Source organism: Medicago sativa, chromosome 1, assembly GCF_051527215.1.
Source record: "Medicago sativa cultivar Bolivia chromosome 1, Bolivia_mono, whole genome shotgun sequence".
Taxonomy (NCBI): Eukaryota; Viridiplantae; Streptophyta; class Magnoliopsida; order Fabales; family Fabaceae; genus Medicago; species Medicago sativa.
In genome coordinates this window covers 57,322,202-57,343,876 of record NC_140749.1, presented here as the reverse complement: position 1 = coordinate 57,343,876, position 21,675 = coordinate 57,322,202, and the positions used below count along the sequence as shown (strand labels likewise).

At 35.1% G+C, this 21,675-nt stretch overlaps 1 protein-coding gene across 2 annotated transcripts; it reads left to right on the top strand.

Moving 5' to 3' along the window:
- Positions 1–2,296: 2,296 nt before the first annotated feature.
- SPY (Tetratricopeptide repeat (TPR)-like superfamily protein) lies at positions 2,297–20,941 on the top strand. Of its 2 annotated transcripts, none has more exons than XM_085722700.1 (18): positions 2,297–2,513; positions 3,113–3,527; positions 7,729–7,890; positions 8,013–8,188; positions 9,246–9,321; positions 9,766–9,894; positions 10,016–10,135; positions 10,227–10,295; positions 10,379–10,460; positions 10,913–11,007; positions 12,171–12,235; positions 14,883–15,081; positions 16,579–16,773; positions 17,445–17,539; positions 17,644–17,779; positions 18,163–18,380; positions 19,292–19,419; positions 19,938–20,941. In XM_085722700.1, the coding sequence occupies exons 2-18, from the start codon at positions 3,123–3,125 to the stop codon at positions 20,357–20,359; spliced, it is 2,772 nt and encodes a 923-aa protein (XP_085578826.1). In that variant the 5' UTR covers positions 2,297–2,513; positions 3,113–3,122; the 3' UTR covers positions 20,360–20,941. The 2 variants fall into 2 exon arrangements, with proteins under 2 accessions (XP_085578826.1, XP_085578815.1); XM_085722689.1 differs by having other exon boundaries at positions 3,108–3,527.
- Positions 20,942–21,675: the final 734 nt, after the last annotated feature.

The window sequence follows — 21,675 nt, the reverse complement described above, 5'->3', positions numbered from 1 at the left end:
CTTTTAAATTTCATCCATGACTATACCAGAAATTTTACCAAATCCAAAGAGGAATGATTTAAATAATCATGTTAACTAAACACCACGTAATTGAGATGCTTCTTCAATTTGGGTCTCAGGTTCGATTCTCTCTGGTGTCAATTTGGGTGGGCTAATTTAGCTTCTTCAAAAAAAATCAAGTCGCATGAAAACATTTAATTTCAAAGGAACCATCTGATTTTTTATTATGCCTGAAAATCCACAAACTACGAATGACATTAGCATTAGCCGGACGTGGTACTAAGTCTCACGTCTTATTTTCAAAAAGAGCATCATATTCTTCTTTCAATAGCCATTTTCCAGTTGTGATCTTGTAACACATTGATAGGATCCGTTGGCAATGGAGAAATGACGGATGAGGTAGAAGCGCGAAAACTATAAAGTTGTCGTGGTTTGGAAATGTCATGTTGAATTCGGGTGGTTATTTGAGGAAATGATGGAGGATTGGGTAGAGATGAACTATGTGTGGGTATAGTAGTAGGGAAGGGGTGTGTTAAAGATAAGGGTTGGGGATGATTTATGCTGTTAAAGAAGATATTGCCTTAGAACTATGACATCATTCAGCTATTTAGAAATTGATTACGTTATATTAAATGTTACACACGTGGGAATTATTGTTACTCAGCTCTACTTATTATTAGTTTGTTCCTATCTTCTAGTTAATAACTCAACTATTTAGGATTAATGGAATGAGGTAATATTGATTTAATTAGCTATTTTATTCTACCTTAATTGAAGTTGCAAATCACCTAGTTGTCTATTTCTCTACGCTCAAAACTGTATCCTCGCTAGTCTCCCGCCATCATATTATACACGATGTTTATTTCTCTCTTTTCATTTTCTATTTCCCATGTGACATAGTTTTAAAAACTACTATCTTTCTCTCAATTTCACATTTTTCTATCCTACGTTTCAATCAATTATACATATTTATCAATTTTTCTATCTTACGTGATTGAATGTTATTGAGAGTATGCGAGTGGAAAGAGATGAGGAGGTGAAGGCGTTCAGAAATCGTGTGCAAGTCCTTCTTTTTGGCCTTGTCAGGGTTAGAGAGATGAATACGTGAAAATAGCGATGACTTTCAAAAACAGTGTGAGTGTTTGAGGATGATGAATACGTGAACTAAGTTTCTGGGGTTTGAATGATGAATACGTGAACTAAGTTTATGGGGTTTGAATGATTAAGCGAGACATGCGATGAAAGGGTTTTAGATTCAGTAAAAAAATTATTTTAGTTAAAGGGTATATTGGTCATTTTGGGGGTGTAACTTGTGTTTTAAGGGGTGTGAGTAGTATTTGTCTTTGTTATTTGCAAGATATGGCAATTTGTTATTTACAAAATATAGAGAAATAGTTATGAAGGGATAAACTATTAAAAATCAGTCCTCGTGAGCTTAACTCAGTTAGGAGGGGACAATGCATAATATATGCAAGGTTCGGTGTTCAAACCCTGGCCACCACAAAAAAAAACTATTAAAAAATAACAAATTGGATAAGGAAAATCGAGAGGGATAAACTAAAAATTAAAGAAAAATATGATATGACAAGAAGGATAATAAAAACATAAACTAAAAATTAAAGTAAATCGACGCTAAAGTTGAAATTGTTATAATGATAATAATTATTGTTTTTTAAATTGATTTAATTGCACTTTTCCCCCTATCTTTTGTCAATTGTATGATTTTGCACCCCATCCTTTTTCCCCTTGATGGTTTGAAGGCCCCCATGTGTTTTAGCGATGATGTGTTTGATTTTGATTACGTGTCTTCATTTAATGTTTGTCATGTGTGTAAATGTAATTTTTAAAAACAAAAAATTGATTTTGGAAATTAAAAGAAAGGGAAAAAAATAACAGCTCCGCCATGGACGGAACCAGTAATCAAAATCCACCACTGACTTCCACCGTCGGAGACCCGCCAGAGCCATCACCGGAGAGCCTCCGTCACATCAGCCGTATGATCAACAACAACCATTACACCACACCTTCTCAAACAATAAATTTATATATATAATTAATGTGTGTATATATTACACATTATTGATATTGATTGATGAAAAAATAAATATAATTATAATTTATTACAATTTAAAAATGACAAACATTTATATATATAATTTTAATCAAAATATAAAATTAAAATTTTATAAAAAAACACAGCTTAAAATTTACACTTGAGTTGATTAATAATGGTGGCATGATAAAAGGGGCAAAGTAAAGTAAAGTAAGAAAAAGCCTGCGTTGTCCCTTTGCGTCCATTCAATTCCAATGTTGTAATCAACGAAACAGTCTCAGGTAGTGTGTGGACTCATCCTCCAAACGCCGTCACCGGAGAGGAAGAAGAGCGTGTCAGCCACCACCACCACCACCGCCACTCTTCACCGGAGGAAAACTTCCATTCTCCCTTTAATCTTCACCTTCTTCTCTCCACCTACACTTCAACAACACCAACAACAGCTTTCTAGAACCTTCTCGTAAGTTCCCAAACCCTAATTTTCAATTTCTTTTATTTTATTTTTACCTTTTTCCGTACTTGCTAGGGTTTTTAGTTTTTCTATTTTTTTTGGATGAATTTCATGATTCATTTTTTGGTATTTTATTTTGAAAAGTGCAATGAATGCTCTCAGGGCATTGTTTAAGTAAATAAATATAGAATTTTTGTGTTGGAAGTTGTTGATTCAACTTTTTAAAAGTTTAAATTTTGTTGTTTTCGACGCAAAATTATACTTTTAGCTTTCTTAATTAGTGCCCTTAGGGTTCTTGGTAGCGTGATCCTTTTATTAATATGTATTGTTGTGGTTGTTTGTATTTATTATTAGTATTGAAGTTACTATGAATATTGGGTTTTTTTACGAAGAACTACGATTTTGGTCTTTGAATGTATGAGGTGCTGTCATTATAGTTCCTGAATGTATCGAAATCGCAAACACCCTCAAGGGACTATAATGACATCGCCTCACGCATTCATCAGCCAAAATGGCTATCTTCCAGTTTTTTTGGTCATTGGCATTGTGTTGATAAGAGTGCAAGATTATAACTTTGTGAAAAATGTTTTTGTTTGTGGGTAGGAAAGTGCGATTAAGATGGCTTGGATGGAAGAAAATGATGGGAATGGAAAAGAAAAGGAGTTAGGCGGAGAAAATGGTTTTTTGAAAGTGAAAGAACCATCTGTTAGTGCTGGTGGAGATGATACTGTTTCGGGGAATAAAAGATCTGAAGTCAAAGACGATATTTCTTTCGCCAACATTCTGCGTTCGAGGAACAAGTTTACAGACTCTCTTGCTTTGTATGAGCGTGTTTTGGAGAGTGATGGTGGAAATGTAGAGGCCCTCATTGGAAAAGGGATATGCTTGCAGATGCAGAATATGGGTAGGCTTGCTTTTGATAGTTTTTCAGAAGCTGTTAAGTTGGATTCTCAGAATGCTTGTGCTCTCACACATTGTGGTATTCTTTATAAAGAAGAAGGTCGCTTGATGGAGGCGGCTGAGGTATGTACATGCTAGATGACTAGTTTTTTTTTTTTTTTTTTTTTTTTTTTATATGATGAAATAGCATGGTATTTTTGTTTTCTAATTCCATTTGTAGATGATACAGCAGTGCTTTTGCCACATGGAAAAGTTTTCTTGTTCATATATAAACACTGTATTAACCGACTTAGTGGTGACTATAGATTTTATTTCTTGATTGCGTCCATCTTACATAACTTTCTAGGTTTTATATATTAGATTGAGTGAGGCATATAATACAATTCTAATGAGTATGATCGGTATCTGATTATGCCTTGAATATGTGCTTATTAATGTTGTTTGTAAAGTCTTTTTTTAACATAAAACACATAGGAAACTTTTTGAACAGACTGATAAAAAATAGATTGAAGTTCTATGAATTACTTAGTAAGGGCACTTGGTGTCAGCATCCTTGATATTTATATGCATAAAAGAATCGATACATTATTACATTTTAGTTTTACAAGATAACAATAAAGAGTTGAACTATTTCCTATGAATCTAATATATTCAACTATGCATTGACTCCCATAAATCCTGGCAATACATTATTGACTGTAATATTGAAAATATGCAAGTTACATTATAGAATCAAATCATGCGGGGTTCCCTTGTAAATCCTTGCAGTGATATATGTTGCTAATTTCAGCCCACTTAGATTTAAGTGAGAAGATTCTACATATCATAGCCATCATGGTGCCTGATTGCTTGTCACCTGGATACAAGTTCAATACAGTGTTGATTATGTTTGTCCATACTGAAATCAAGAACCTGATACAGTCATGGTCATGATTTACATACAAGTGTAGAGAATCTTTTCCTATCCACGTCCATTCAGTTCCTTAGTACCTATGTAGCGAGCAAAGAATTTTCTTCGAGGATTTGCACTAGAATATTGAAGAACAGAATGGTATAGGATGAGATAGAATATAATAGAAACAAAGACAGGGGGAACCCGTTACCCACTCTTTCTTAACCAACAGACCTTTCATTTTCCCATATGCAGCATTATTGATATGCTAACTTGCTTTTCTTTCAGAACTTCCATGCAGTTCTTGACTGGGGAATGCATATACTTAGACTGCCAGCATACTTTATTTGATATGTTTAGGAACATAATGGGATGTATTTTAATGGATTAGACATAATGCTACCACAGATTGATTTTTTAGTGCTATTTATCGTTAGTGTCATGGTAGTTAAAAGTGGGGGTTGGTGTGTAAGATTGCACTTTCTTATGATTTTTCCATCCTTGAGCGATCCTGATTCACAGGAAAATCTTGAGTGTGTTGGATTGGCCGAGATTTCTATGTAAGCTCATGGGATTGGTTGGTACTTAAATTATTTTCAGGCAGGGTTCCGCGCACCACTTTTTAAAAACCCATGCTAGACTAAATCAGAATCCTAACCCGATTTTTCATTTCTTCTCGAGCCTACGCCTCATGCAACCGGCAGGCACCACCCACAGACGTCTTCTTGCATTTTTCTTCAGATGCTTCAGCCACATGCGTTTCTTCCACTAGCTTCTCTGCCTCAGCCCCTCTTGCGTTACAGCTTACTTGAATCTCTCCTGCAAGCTCATAGGTTCTAGCTTCCTGCTGGGTGTTGCTCTTCTTCTTGTTCAAGCTTCACCTGTTGCTCCCTGGTTGCTGTTTTGCTCTTCAAAACTCTTCTCTTGTTTCAGTGCTTGTTGGGCTAGGTACGCATGATTAGTGTTGTCAAATATCGGCCATGGCAGATTGCAGTGGTGGATTTTTTGACAACCTTGCCAATTTACGAAGTAGGTGGCACCAGGGTGTTTTATGGTGGGCATGTCTGCTTAAAATAGCAGTAAAATGATAGTTTTTTTGGCATTCCGCCGTGCTCTCCCATCGCAATCAATGATATTGCTTATGAATGCTTTTTCTTATCTATGATATTTTTTTTTTAGGAGTCTTGTCTATGAAACTTGACGGGGTTAATTTTGGTTAAGATATAGAATAAAAGGGAACTAGAGTTAGAGTAGTTAGAGCAACTAGTTAGTTATTTGGAAAAATATTTGTATAAATAGGAGTATATGCAAGGATAGATGGAAAAACATAGAGTAATAAAGCAGCGACTCTTTTGTAGAAGGGAAAACCTCTGGAGGAGAGAAGATGAAATCGCGAGCTTGAGCAATGGAAAATTCTGTGGCTGTCTTGAATGGAGCTGACAGTCCTCCTCCCATGGAGAGCCTTGTTGAGCCTAAGGAAATGCTGAAGCATGCGCTGAAAAGGCAGAATTTTGGTTGTGACCAAGAAAGAGCAGAGACTGAACCCCTTTGATCAAGAAGAGTGTCGAGGGATTGGCATAACTAAGAAGTTGATGGTCAACGGGTGCAGATACACGATGATGAGTCGAACAAGTTGGAGGTAAAACCTTCTCGAGAGAAGACCTTGTCACAGCAACAGAAAAACATTTCTGAAGCAGATAGCCACTAAGAATCCTGTTCTTGGGCAAGGCAGAAGAGTGATGTGGACCATTCCATTGGCTTGGGTGTCATCAAGGCAAGAAACAAGGCTAAAATTATATCACCACTGAAAACAATGCTGGAAAGATAAGAAAAAAGCAGAAATCATGGTACAATTGTAGAATATGGAGATGACCCATTTGTCGAGATCGAGACGGAAGTGAAAACTTGGAGCTGGCTGAAATGATGACTGAAGAAGAGAAACAAGAATCACAACCAAAACTGTCCCACCCAAAGCCGTTCTTGGAGGTTTTGGGGAGAACAAACAAAGAGGGGAAAAATGGGTATTATGCAAGTTGGGTTTATTTTTATATTTCATGGGTAAGTCCCAATATGCTGATAGTATCTGATGGGTCCATGAAAAGAGGGTCTTAAGCTATCCTAATTGAAGACCAAAATTCATTGGGCCTAATCCAAGGCACATCTAGCCCAATTCATGATTCGGGCGACATGCTCATTTTTCCATAACACCTTTTATTTACTGACCAGGTCGTTCACCAATTCACTGCCAAGTTGAACTTGCCTCTATGGTGTTTGGGAAAGATTTATCATCATTGGAAACAACAGTGATTTGGCAACTACTACAGGAAAGTGCAGATTGATCGGATTCAAAAAGAATTTTGTACCCCTTTGCACCCAACTGGCTTATCAACTTCACAACAGTGGGATCCCAGGGGAAAGTTTTATTTTTTCATCAACTATTAAACATGCTGGAATTTAGTATATTGCAACCTTGAGGACAAGGTTGTTTTCTAGGGGGTGTATTGTTAGGATATAGAATAAAAGGGAGTTCAAGTAGTAAACAGTTACTTCGAGGAATATTTGTATAAATAGGAGGATAAAAGGATAGAGGGAAAAGTATTTTGAACATTTAGTAATTGGGAATATAGTGGCTCAAAAAGGGAGACCCTAGGAGGAGGGATCACTCTTGGTTCCTATTTTGTAAAAGTATTCTCATTCTGTCAATAAAATTCTTCTTTCTTTTCAATTTGATTTCTGGGTTCCTATTCCTAACCATCATGGCCCTCCATATCTCCCCTCCGATCTTATACTTGTCTATAAATATTTTCAACTGATGTCTCACCTTTTCCCTTAAAGATAATTTTTTTTCCTTTTCATAATCATTATTAAATATAAAAGAAATTTTAGCCCATTAAAATATTAATAATTAAACAACTACAAAATAAATGTCTGCATTCTTGAATTTCATTATATTAAAATCCATTAACTAATTATATCATTTATATATTAAAAAATATTTTAATATTTTCAGTAGGATCTTACTATCTGTGTTATGATTCTGCGATTTCAATCTCGACTCTTCTTCCCTATCCCAAGTAAAATCGCAAAGCCTTGGTTAGGGCATTATTAGGTATGCATAGCTCAATGTAGATTTCCTTAGTGTCACATTTGTCCTTGTCCGTACCACAAAGTTTGACAGTTTACCTACGCATACTCCCATGATAGTTGTAACCAAAGAAAATATTCCGATACTAGTTGATTTCAGAAGTATGCTAACAATTTGCGTTCTAGTTGTCAAGAGGAAGCATCTCAACTATACACTAAGATGAATATAGTATATATGAAGACACAATATCCCAATTACTGCATATACATGATTCATTGAACGTAGACATATGATACATGATTCTAATAGAAGCTATCGCTGATAATCAAATGATTTTCTTGGAGCAGTCATATCAAAAGGCGTTACGGGTGGATCCTACATACAAAGCAGCTGCTGAATGCTTAGCCATTGTTCTAACGGATATCGGTACCAACATAAAGCTTGCAGGAAACACTCAGGAGGGTATTCAAAAATATTTTGAAGCTCTCAAAATAGATCATCATTATGCGGTAATCCTATCTCAATCCTTTTCCTGCATTTTTCCTTTTTATTAAATCCATTTTAAATAATAAGCAAATCAGCCTTTTGCCTGCATAATATGAATGTTTTTTCTTTCCATCTGTCCTTGCAGCCAGCATACTATAACCTTGGTGTGGTCTATTCTGAAATGATGCAATATGACATGGCCCTGACTTTCTATGAAAAAGCTGCATCAGAGAGGCCTATGTATGCTGAAGCATATTGCAACATGGGTGTCATTTATAAAAATCGAGGGGATTTGGAAGCGGCTATTACTTGTTATGAGAGGTACACGATATATCTAAGGCTTGCACTTCTATTGACAAGCCAAGTCATTTTGTTTTTGTTCAGTGTATAATGATTAGCTTATTTTGTCTTCAAAGTAGCTTATAGTCAAAATGTTGTCAAGAGAGCTTTTGGGAAACAATGATTTTCCCTAAAAATTAAGGGTTTGTCTCTGTATTTTAACTAGAAGACAAGTGAAAATTGTATATAAAATTATGTTTTTCTGTAAGAAAAATGAAAACAATGTCAAAAAGCTAATTTAGTGCTTTTCTTAGAAGGTAGATATAATAATATTTGAAAAAAAGCTCTTGTAAAGTTTTGTTGCAGAACATTTTTTAAGCTTGCTTGTCTTAGCTTAAAAAGGGGATTCTATAATAATATATGGAAAATGTTAACCGGTGCCCCCGGGGCACTGGTTAAGGAAGCAAAAGTAGAAGCTTTTGCATTGAAAATTGTGTAATCAATGCTTCAAAAGTCAAAAAAGTGTCTTTTTCAATTTAATTTTTCCTTTTTTAGATACCTTAACCAGTGCCCCGGGGGCACCGGTTAACACAACCCATAATATATATATATATTTTTTTTGGAAGAACAGGGTTGTTTGGTTTGAGAAATTTTTTTCTGCCTAAATTTTAGATTTCTATTTTTACTGCCAAACTGTCCTTATTTTCATTCTGATTCTTGTTTCCCAAATTTTTTACTGGGAACAGTGAAAACAGTTCTTTCATGTAAAATCTTTGAAAACATAAAAAATAAAAACAAGAGGGCAGTTTAGTTATTGAAGGGAAAATACAGAAATGTAAACAGATAATGTATTCTCAAACCAAATAGCCCTAATATTTTTAGCTTTTAAGAAAAGGATGAAAAGACTTTCTTGAAGTTTTTTTTTTTTTTTTCAATTACATAGTTGTCATAATTTTTTTCAGAGATACCTTCTAACTTTAAAAGAACACATTTTCTTTAGAAGAAGCACAAACAAATGGACTTTAATCTAATCGAAACATGCACTTAATGACCGGATGTATGCAGTAAGCGTTCATGATCAATTACTCTTTTGTGGCAGGTGTTTAGCTGTTTCACCTAACTTCGAGATTGCCAAAAATAATATGGCTATAGCTTTGACAGATTTGGGAACAAAGGTGATACAAGCAGTGCTATTTTTTTTAGCAATTTTATATTTTATATTTTAGAACAGCTTTTAGCAATTTTATTGATATTGTCCTCATGTATGATGTCCTCTACTTTGTTTTTAAGATGAAAATCATGAAATTGAAATCCTTCTATTATAAACATGAATAATAGTAATGGTAATATAATTGAAATGAGGGCTTCTAGGTAATAATAGTGCAAGGGTATGATCAACACGAGTAATAGTGCAATGTCCCTCTAGGAACAAATTTTAGGAAAACTCTTCTGAATTGAGAGATAGTGTGGTTTGTGAATCAATGTTTTCTAATCATTTATTGTCTATAGTTTTTCACGGGTACCTTTCTTTCTTTCTATTCCTCATGTGCAATGAGATGCATTGACAACTCGGTCATTTTTTCTTGCTAACGGAGATCAGGGTTTCTTTTTATATATAGGTTAAACTGGAGGGTGACATTAACCGTGGTGTGGCATTTTATAAGAAAGCTTTGTATTATAATTGGCATTATGCTGATGCTATGTATAATCTTGGGGTTGCTTATGGTGAGATGCTTAAGTTTGATATGGTATGTCTTGCACGCACATATGTGTATATTTCTCGCATAATGCACCTGCATGTAATATATTAAGATACAGCTTTAATGTAGTATTAATTGCCGCTTTGGAAAATCTTTCTATACTACTCAGGCTATTGTGTTCTATGAACTTGCCTTCCATTTCAATCCACATTGCGCAGAAGCTTGTAACAATCTAGGCGTTATATATAAAGATCGTGACAACCTTGATAAAGCTGTAGAATGCTACCAGGTAATGACAATTGTGTCAGTTGTTTCAACCCTTGATGGGTTCATTGGATTGCATAGATTTTTGATAGCAGCATTTTTTTTTGGTATTGCAGCTTGCTTTGTCAATCAAACCGAACTTTTCACAGTCATTAAATAACCTTGGTGTTGTATACACTGTCCAAGTAAGCAATGTTCGATTTTTGAATTTTGAAGTTGATCAAATGTCTTCAATTGCTAATTTAATTATCTTCTCTAATTTCTCCAGGGCAAGATGGATGCTGCTGCAAGTATGATTGAGAAAGCTATCGTTGCAAATCCGACATATGCAGAAGCATACAATAACCTAGGTATTTTTATTTTTTTATCCTTTCTGATACGTTAGTTGTTTGGTCATTGTGATAAATCATGTTTGCTGTCTCTTTTTTGTTAGACTATTTTTGCTAAAACAGTAAAAGTCTATTGAATAGTTTTATAAGTAGAAATATTCAAATATATTGGCCAAAAAACTGGTTACACAGCTTACGTTGAAATGATATTACTTATGCTAGGGAAGGATGGCAAAAGTTGCTGTAGTAATACACTATTAAATGTTCCATGCATTTAAAATAAAAATCAAGTAATTGTGTTTCCATTCTCTGCACAGAAACTTCTGTATGGTATCCTTCCTTTGTCTGAAGATTTTATGAAATTTTGTTTCTCTTTGTATATGGTTACAAATATGATTTATTTTAAGGTGCCCAGTTGAAACCCTTACATTTGTTTTATGGTACACTTCATCTTTTCTATTCTTGTTATGCAGGAGTTCTTTACAGGGATGCTGGTGATATTGCTCTTGCAATTAATGCTTATGAACAATGTCTCAAGATTGATCCCGACTCTCGAAATGCTGGCCAGGTCTGGTGCACTATGGTTGAATGTTTTGTTCTTGTTAACTTGTGTGAAATTTTCCAAAGATTCTACGTACATCTGTCTAGTCATTGTTCATATAGAATGTGTATAGAAAGAATATGAAACTGTCATTATTTCTTAAAAGTTGCACCGGATACAGTGGAGTTGTTTAGAGAGACCGTATTGGTATTTTAACTTTTGAAAAACATTATTTCTATTTTTGGTTAGGATTTCTCTTGAATCCTTCAACAATTACTCTGTTGTGCAAGCTGACGGGAAAATCATGCCACTCTAACTGATATTGAAGTGAACAGCAGATATCTACTCATTCTTTCACTTCTTCTCCTTCTTCATTTTGACTGTGAAAAAGGACGATGCACCGCTTTGAGCCGCGTTTGACCCGCATCACACCACTGCATTGCGGTCCGCTTAGACCGCTTTTCACTTCTGACACGCGCTGATGCGGGCAGACGCAGTGGTCGAGATTTTTCTGCTCCGCTATAGCGGCCGGCTCGGCCGCTTTTGACAACAGAGGAATAACTCTTCTAAAAGCTTAAGCCAATAACTAAAAGTCCAAATATGGAGTTAATCACAGATGACCCAACTTAACACGGGTTTATAAATAAATGACTTAAACATCACATAACCTCTTAAAATTGTTGCTTAAATTTGTATTGTAATCTTGGTCTCTTATGTGCCTAGACTTTCCTTTTCACACACTTATACAATAAGCAACTTAAGGCTTCTCTCTGTCTCGCTCCTTCCTCCCCCCTTTCTCCATATATATGTATATTCGGGTATACTATGATGGTATACTATGATTATATATTGAGTGTTGAGTAAGTAACTTTGTGCAACCTTCATCCCTCATTGTGAATATGTTCTGTGTTTCTTTCATGGACACAAACTTAACTGTAGGCTGAGTCATGTTAGATTCACATCGAGTTTTCTACTTATTTTGTTTTGCTTCTCTCTATTGCTAATACTTTTTTCTTCTTTGTGACTAATATTGCTAATAATTAAGCATTAGAAAATTTGATATTTATATTCACATTGATTGTGATAGAAAGTGTAGATGATTGGATTTTGTTCTTTGCAAGAATTACAAGTCTTTTGATTATTGAAGTTTTTTGTAAAGTAGTTGAATTCTAACGTACCTTAATGTGCAGAACCGCTTGCTTGCAATGAACTACATAGATGAAGGAAATGATGACAAACTTTTTGAAGCTCACAGGTAGCAGCTTTCTCCTACGAACTTTTGCACTTCTATCTGTATTATTAGTTGCATTTTATTGATTTAACTATCTATAATGTTTCATCAACTTCATTGATTCCTTTCTTTAAATTTTATGACAGAGCATATAATTGTACTGTGTGGTGAGAGAAAATAGAACTTTAATTGATTTCCGAACCATCTTCATTGTTTTATCTTAATTGTTTGGTGACATGTAGTATAACTTCCGGGGATGACAAAATAAAAATACTTATCCTGTATCTGCATGGTGCTGGTGGGGAGGGTGTGTGCGGCGCAAGAGAGACATAATTTGTGTTTTTTTCATTAGCTGTGCCTGTTGATAATGTTGTTTATGGTGATGGTTAAGAAGAAAATAAGTAAAAAATGGTTAAAAGAAAAATACTTCTCTTCACCCGTTGCCTATTAAAAAACGAATGGTTGTATGGCAGTGTTCAGAGTAAAGTTCGGATCAAGAGAGATTGTTTTAGAGATTGGTCTAAGTGTAAAAATGCCGAAACTTGGGATAAATATAAGATAGCTAGGAAAGAGGCTAAGAAGGCGGTGAGCGAAGCGAGAACTCAAGCATTTGAAGGATTATACCAATCTTTAGGTACCAAGGAGGGGGAGAAATCTATATACAAGCTTGCGAAGGGACGAGAACGAAAGACAAGAGACCTGGACCAAGTGAAGTGTATTAAGGATGAAGAGGGTATAGTTTTGGTGCAAGAGAGAGATATTAAGGATAGATGGAAGAAGTATTTCCACAACTTATTTAATGAAGGATATGAGATCTTACCAGACTCTAACAGGTTAGACATCAGAGAGGAGGACCGAAACTATAACTATTATCGCCGGATTCAGGAGCACGAGGTGAAAGAAGCGTTGAAAAGGATGAGTAATGGCAAGGCAGTTGGGCCGGACAACATACCTATTGAAGTGTGGAAAAGTCTTGGCGATAGAGGAATTGGGTGGCTCACAAAACTTTTCAACGAGATTATGAGGACGAAGAAAATGCCGGACGAGTGGAGAAGAAGCACCTTAATTCCAATCTATAAGAACAAGGGGGATATACAAGATTGCGCGAATTATAGGGGAATTAAGCTAATGAGTCATACCATGAAGTTATGGGAAAGGGTAATTGAGCGAAGACTAAGAAAAGAGACTCACGTTACGGATAACCAATTTGGTTTTATGCCTGGGAGGTCGACTATGGAAGCGATCTACCTACTTCGACGCGTGATGGAGCGATATCGGACGGATAAAAAAGACTTGCACTTAGTTTTCATTGATTTGGAGAAGGCGTATGATAGAGTACCTAGAGAGATTTTGTGGAAAGCCCTGGAGAAGAAAGGGGTGAGATTTGCCTATATTAGAGCTATCCAGGATATGTATGAGGGGGCTTCGGCTAGTGTGAGGACGCAGGATGGGGATACCGGAGATTTTCCCATAACAATAGGACTGCACCAAGGGTCAACCCTAAGTCCTTATCTTTTTACTTTAGTTTTGGATGTACTGACGGAACACATCCAAGAGTTAGCACCGAGATGTATGCTTTTTGCAGATGATGTAGTCTTGCTTGGTGAGTCGAGGGAGGAGTTAAACGGGAGGCTAGAGACTTGGAGGCAAGCCTTAGAAGCGTACGGTTTCCGCCTGAGTAGAAACAAGACGGAATATATGGAATGTAACTTCAGTAAAAGGAGAAGTGGGTCTACCTTAGAGGTGAAAGTTGGAGATCATATCATACCCCAAGTTACACGGTTTAGATATCTTGGGTCCATAGTACAAAATGACGGAGAAATAGAAGCTGATGTACATCATCGTATTCAAGCTGGGTGGTTGAAATGGAGAAGAGCCTCAGGTGTTTTGTGCGATAAGAAAGTACCACTTAAGCTGAAAGGAAAGTTCTATCGGACAGCAGTCAGACCGGCAATGTTGTATGGTACGGAGTGTTGGGCGATTAAGAGCCAACACGAGAGTAAAGTAAGCGTAGCGGAGATGAGGATGTTGCGTTGGATGAGTGGTAAGACTAGACATGATAGGATTAGGAATGACATCATTAGAGAGAGAGTGGGGGTAGCACCTATAGTAGAAAAGTTGGTAGAAAATAGGCTTAGATGGTTTGGACATGTAGAGAGAAGGCCCGTAGACGCCGTGGTAAGAAGAGTAGATCAAATGGAGGAGAGTCAGGTTAAAAGAGGTAGAGGAAGACCTAAGAAAACTATTAGAGAAACCATTAGAAAAGATTTAGAGGTCAATGAGTTGGATCCAAATATGGTCTTTGATAGAACATTATGGCGGCATTTGATCCATGTAGCCGACCCCACTTAGTGGGATAAGGCGTTGTTGTTGTTGTTGTTGTTGTGTATGGCATACATAAGCCATACCTTTCTTCTTTTAAATCACAATGTCGGCTTATGTAAGCATAAGCCATAATCTTGCTTTATATTTAGAAGTATATTTTTCTTCATGTTGTCTCCACAAGTAACGTTTTTTATGTGATCAATGAAATGCATGGTTTATAACTGGTTGCAGTTTCAATTGCTAAATTTTGTTAGCCATAGTATTTTTATCCGCCGCAATTTGCTTTATGTGAAAAAGTAGAATGACAATTAGATTTCAGTCTTATCAAAATAATGTTTCCTTTCAGGGATTGGGGTTTGCGATTTAGGAGGCTATATCAACAATTTACATCATGGGACAACTCAAAAGATCCTGAAAGGCCTCTTGTGATAGGATATGTATCTCCTGATTATTTTACACACTCTGTGTCATACTTCATTGAAGCTCCCCTTATCTATCATGACTACACCAAATATAAAGTGATTGTTTATTCAGCAGTTGTCAAGGTATCATTTACAATCCATGCGTGTGAAATCCTTCATATATTTCTTGTTCTTTTAATACATTTGGTAAATTTTCCAAGGTTTTGCATAATATATTTTCCTGTGCAATCTAAGAATTAGAGGTTAAGTTTATCTGTACTCCACGGCAGGAACCGATTTTTTTTTTTTTTAAATTGGTTAGCTTTCAAATTTGTTATGACTTGTATGTTTGTCTTTTTCGTTTTCTTTGATAGTAGAGATGTGAAACAAATATTAGAGGAGTTGGAGACTTTTTTTTCACGGTAACGGACAATGTCTTGTGCTCAGCGATTTGAGAGCTTTTGGAAGAGAAAGTTTCTCAATCTTTGCGGATGATTATAGATCTAGGAAATTAATTTCTTTAGGAATGGTTGTCACCTTTTTTGAAGGAAATGTCACTTTTCAAGAATTTGCTTCTGGCCCATAGCTTCATATCTGTTGTGAGTCCTGTTTTCCGACAGTTAATTGGTACTCCAACATAGTATTGAAACGTACTCCCTCCGATTCCAATTTTTTTCTTTTTTCTTTTTTATGAATAGAAAACGTTCGTATTTTTTTCGCATTTACATAATTTTGTTGTTCCTATTTAGTTCAATGCAATATTAATTATAGATTTATCAACAATGCCCTTATTTATTGCAGAGAGAGAAATAGATAAAATGAAATCATAAATGATTAGGGGTATTATAAGAAAAAGAGAAATAGTGTTGTAAAAAATAACAGAATTTATAGATTGTCTTGGTATGTGATATGTAAATAGGAACTGAGGGAGTAGTTAGATATACTATTTATTTTTAAGTTGTAGTTCCCTATTCTGGTTTCATGTTTAATTCCATCAGAACTGTTATGCATGAGGTTTCGGTATTATAATCTTACAGTTTTCACATTAGCAAATATTCAATAAGTTTTCTGGAGAAGCATCTACTTTATTATATTCTGACACTTGGCTTGCTGAATTGGTTTGTTGGGAATGCTGAAAATAAGTTATACTGCTTGGTTGGTAATCTTGTTGCCATTGGAAAACTAACCTTTAGTTGTTGTAAGCCATGTATGAAGTTGTTAGTGGTATTCTTTTGATGATAGAGATAATTGTTTTTTTTTTTGTTTTTTGTTGTTGCTATGGACATCCATTCAAACTGGTTCTCATACGATATTTTGGATCAAGTGTTGAAAGAACTTTATATTTCTATTGATTATTGTGGTTTACAAATGCTCAGGCTTGCTCTTGTAAATACAAGATAAGCCATCTGTAGTAGCATCACAATTGGTCTGACCGTTTCCTAGATCTTGCCATAGAAGGAGCTTTATAGCACCGGGTAGTTTATGGTTCCTCAGGCTTAGCACGACACAGAGTCTTCAATATAATTTATCTTGACATAATTATAGTTGTTAACAATCTAACTGAGGTTTCATAATTTGTTTTCTGTTCAATATCTCCATTTGTTTTTACATTTTAAAATTAATTTTCTTTTGATGTTGCAGGCAGATGCAAAAACCATTCGGTTTAGAGAGAAAGTCATAAAGAAGGGTGGGATCTGGAAAGATATTTATGGGACTGATGAAAAGAAGGTTGCTGATATGGTTAGAGAAGATCAAGTTGATATTTTGGTAGAACTTACTGGTCATACTGCAAACAATAAGTTGGGAATGATGGCATGTCGACCTGCTCCAGTTCAGGTATTTTTAACGAATCTGTATTGATGCTTTTTTCCATTGTTTTTCAGATTACATATTTTCTTATCCTTGCTTACTAAATATCACAGATATAGTTTTCCTTTTTATATTCCAATCTCTGTTTAGTTATATCAGTTTTTTTTTTTTTTTTTTTTTTTTTTTGCATATGTTGGCATATTATATCTGATTTCTTCCAAAGTATATTTCTGTGAATTAATTTGATTTTCTGTGTAATTGAAACTGGAAGAATTCTTTGACAGTAAATTGAAACTGGAAGAATTCTTTGACAGTACTTAGTTTAGCCTGGCTAATTGCTAGTATATATATTTTCCTAAAATGGGATAATAGTTAACTTGTTGATTAGCAATATTAGGCAAGAATCCAGAAGTGAGATTCCATTTATGTATAATATTCAAAATAAACTTACATGAATAGATTTTGATGTCTATGCTCTTGTTTCGATCATACACACTCTTCTCCATGCAAGTGCTAAATCTACTCACCAAGCATGTGATATGTAGTTGCATTTATATATTTATGACAACATGTGTTTTTTTTTTTTTTTTTTTCTGAGCAAAATCAATTACGACAATATGTGTTTTACTCTCGTTAATGTGCTGAATATATATAATTTGATCTCTGCAACATTGCAACTTATATTGCTTGACATGCAGGTGACTTGGATTGGTTATCCCAATACTACAGGATTGCCTACAATTGATTATAGAATCACCGATTCACTGGCAGACCCTCCTGGAACAAAGCAGAAGTAGTTATCTTCTTGATTTTCCGTACATTCTTGTCATTGATCTATATTTTTCTCTAATACTCCTATTGCTGTTCATTTTCTCAAGTTATGTTTCCTGTATACAGGCATGTTGAAGAGTTGGTCCGATTACCAGATTGCTTCCTTTGTTACACTCCTTCCCCTGAAGCCGGTCCTGTTTGTCCAACTCCTGCTCTTTCCAATGGTTTTATTACATTCGGTAGCTTTAACAATCTTGCCAAGGTAGTGTGTGTTAAAATATTACTCCCTCCGTTTCAAAATGAGTGTCATTTTAGGTGTTTACACACATATTAAGAAATGCAATGATTAAAGGAAAGAGAATGGTTATTTTACCAAATTATCCTTATTAACTATTGGTTAGTTTTAAAAGTAATATTTTGGAAGTAGTGTGCAGAGTATTAATTGGAGGGTACAATTGAAAAGAAAAAGTTATTATTGCATTGGAAACTGAAAGCGACATTCATTTTGAAACAATTTTTTTTGGCTAAAGCGACACTCATTTTGAAACGGAGGGAGTATTGTTTACATGTCTGTTTTGTATACAAAGAACAAATTATTAAAGATAGGCCATGTATGTACTGACTTATATTATTTTGTTTCATCAGATTACTCCTACAGTATTGAAGGTTTGGGCAAGGATACTGTGTGCAATTCCAAATTCTCGCCTCGTGGTAAAATGTAAACCATTTTGCTGTGATAGTGTTAGACAGAGGTTTCTTTCAACCCTAGAACAGTTGGGATTGGAACCACTACGAGTTGATCTTCTGCCCCTCATTCTTCTTAACCACGATCATATGCAAGCTTATTCTCTGATGGACATCAGGTAACATCTATTTTTGTATTCCTTAATGTTTTAATGGTCCTGCCTGAATTCGTTTTGTTTTACAAACAGATATTGGTTTAATGTTGGCTGTGTCCCGTTATTATGTGCAGCACCTCTGTTTTATCTGTTCTTCTCAGTAATTTTAACCTTTTTCATATCCTTGATGCGGATTGGATATGGTTGTGGTGCAATACAAAATCAATTCTTGTAAACCTGAAATATTTGACTCAACTAGGATTGTAGCATAATTTACACAAAAACCTATGCATTTGGAACTTACAATGAAAGTTCTCAAGAAAGAGCATTTAGTCAAAGATGTTTCTGAGGAAAAGTTCAGTGAAGTCAAACATGTTCTAACTCTTAAAATACATATGCATCCTATAATTCGGTGATTCACTATTTATACCAAGGTCGGTTGTTTCTGATGCTAATTACTGAATAGCATGGAAACTTAAGATATAAAATTTACATACATTGGAATGGTTATTTGGGAAACCAAAGATCTCAAATTTATCCTTTGCTGGCATAGATCGTTCACATTTCATTGTCAGAGTAGTCTATCTATGTAATGGTACCTTCCTTGAAATGTAACATATGAATATCATATAGAATAGTGCAATTGACGACGATTTACAAATATAGGATACACGTTATTTCTTGGTTGGTTTATTGAGTGTGAAACACATTACGAAACAACTACTTGCACTATTGTTCTGCTTATCTTTTTGAACTTTTTATTAGATTCTCTCTCTCTCTCTCTGTCTCTCTCTCTCTACTTATGTTGATTTTAATCTCGTCGTCAATCATGTTTGAGGATTTACCAATATTTTGATTACGATTATAAGAACAGAATTTGGGTATGTTGAATGAATTGTTTTATTACCCTTTGTAAACTGTTCTTTCTTTTGTAGTTTGGACACCTTTCCATATGCTGGGACAACTACGACATGTGAATCTTTATACATGGGAGTTCCATGCGTTACAATGGCTGGTTCAGTGCATGCACACAATGTTGGTGTTAGTCTTCTTAGCAACGTTGGTATGGAATCTACTTTAATATGTGTGTTTGATGTCGACTTTAATATATTTTGTATTACTCTTACTTCTCGATAGCCGTTTCATGTTTTACTTTGTGATTTTATAGAATGCCTTCTAGCACACCAAAGCAGTTCCTGGCTAAAGTCAATGAAACTTACTGACATTTTGGCACAGAATTCATGTCCAACTTATTTTGTCACATTAGTAATTGTTTTTCTTTGGTTTCTTATGCTTTTATTGAAATTAACATTTTTTGGTTATCCAAAAGAGTTTAAAAGCCAGTCTTATCAAACTAAAAGTTTTTCTTAAAATAAATTGATTTATAAAAGTTATTCATAGAACAGCCTGTGACTACATTTTTATATATGGACTAATTTATCAACTTGGCCTTTTCTCGCTATGTTGGGTCGACTATATAGATTAATTAATCATTGCTATTAAATCTTGTCGCATTCTACCTATAGTTTCCTTAGTTTCCCTTTATTTCACTTACTAAATATCCAACTTTTAACATTTCAGGTCTGGAGAATTTGGTTGCCAAAAATGAAGATGAATATGTTAAATTGGCCATGAAGTTAGCGTCTGACATTCCAGCATTACAAAACTTGAGAATGAGTCTTCGAGAGCTCATGTCCAAGTCCCCTGTCTGTGATGGAGCAAACTTCATCCTTGGTCTAGAGTCAACATATAGGAATATGTGGCACAGATATTGCAAAGGAGATGTTCCTTCTTTGAAACGCATGGAATTGTTAGAACAGTCTGGTTCTGTCGATGAGAACTCTGAGCCAACAAGGGTCGTAAACGTAAGTGAGGGCAGCCCTGGATCTGTCATGGCCAATGGATTCAACTCATCGCAGCCACCAAAACTTAATATTAACGGATGCGAAGAAAATGGTGTGTCGTTGAAATTCAGTAGTAAGCAGGGAGTGGTGGGTCCTTGAAATACAGTAGTTGTAAGCAGGGAGTGGTGGGTGCGAGTTGAACTTCATGAGAATCTTTTGCAGTTTGTAGTGAGTGGTTCAAGGGTGTTGAACTGTATTATAGGTGGAGTATTAATATGGTATTGTATATTGTGGTTACTAATGGAAGAGGCTTGCGGGAACCATAGCCTCACAAAAAGTAAGCTTTGCATAGATTGCCAATTTTTTTGGGAAAGAAATGTAAGCAATGGTTATCAAATTGATTTGTCTCCTCAACTGCTGTGGATACGCAGGGAGGCGATGCTGCTTTAATTGACATCCTTTGATAGCTGTAACACGTCCTTTTCCCTGAATTATAGTCCAAATATCGGTTATAGCGGCCATGAACAAGAGTACAAAGTGATGTCAAATAGCGGTTATAGCGCTGCAGCATAGTAGAATTTAAACGACAACAATGATTATAGTAGTTAGAGTGTAGATTGTGTAATATTTATTTTTACTGCCTTTCTTTTCTAGAATGTCATTGTTGGCCAAGTTCACAACATTGGAGTTTATCCGATTGAATGCAAAAGGCATTTCCTATGAAAAGTAGCACTAAACAAATTCTTGATTGGTTTGGTAGTGTTCTTATTATACGTGTGTTGATTAAGATGGGATGAGGGATTTGATATTTTGAGGAGAGATTGGGAAGGGAGATGAGTAAGGTCGTTTTGAAAGAGAAAGGAGTGCGACTCTGGAGATTAAGTCAGATGTTCTTCCTTAAATGTTTGTGTCATTCGATTTCTCACTTTCACTATTGCGACCAACGATTATTATACTATTTTTTTTCCCTGCAACTGAGAGGATGGGGATGGGAAGATGTTTAGGGTTCTCCAGATTTGGTTTTGGTTTATTATTTTAAAAAGTAAATAAAATTATTATTATTATTAATTTTTTTTATTTCTTATTTTTTATTTTTTAAAGAAAGTTGTACAGGTCACTACTCACCGGCGTTTACATTAAGGTAGTCAAATGAAATGAGTTCCGTGTTCATCTGACCGGTAGAAAGTTAGCCAAAAAAAGAAAGGTGAATGTTCACAATATTTCTCTAAAATGGTCAAGTAAAATAATATCCAGCTTTCATTTCTTAAATTAAACTAAACTCTGATCATTAAAAATTCAGTAGTGAGGGACAAATTGTACATTTGACGCATGCCTATTTGTTTTCTTAGATTAATTCTAAACTAGATGTCAATAAATTTAGTCCTATTATATCACAATTTAGTATTAATTAACTTTTCAATGTTTGATGATAATTTAATAATTTTATTTGGATTTTTGATAGATTCTCTTCATTG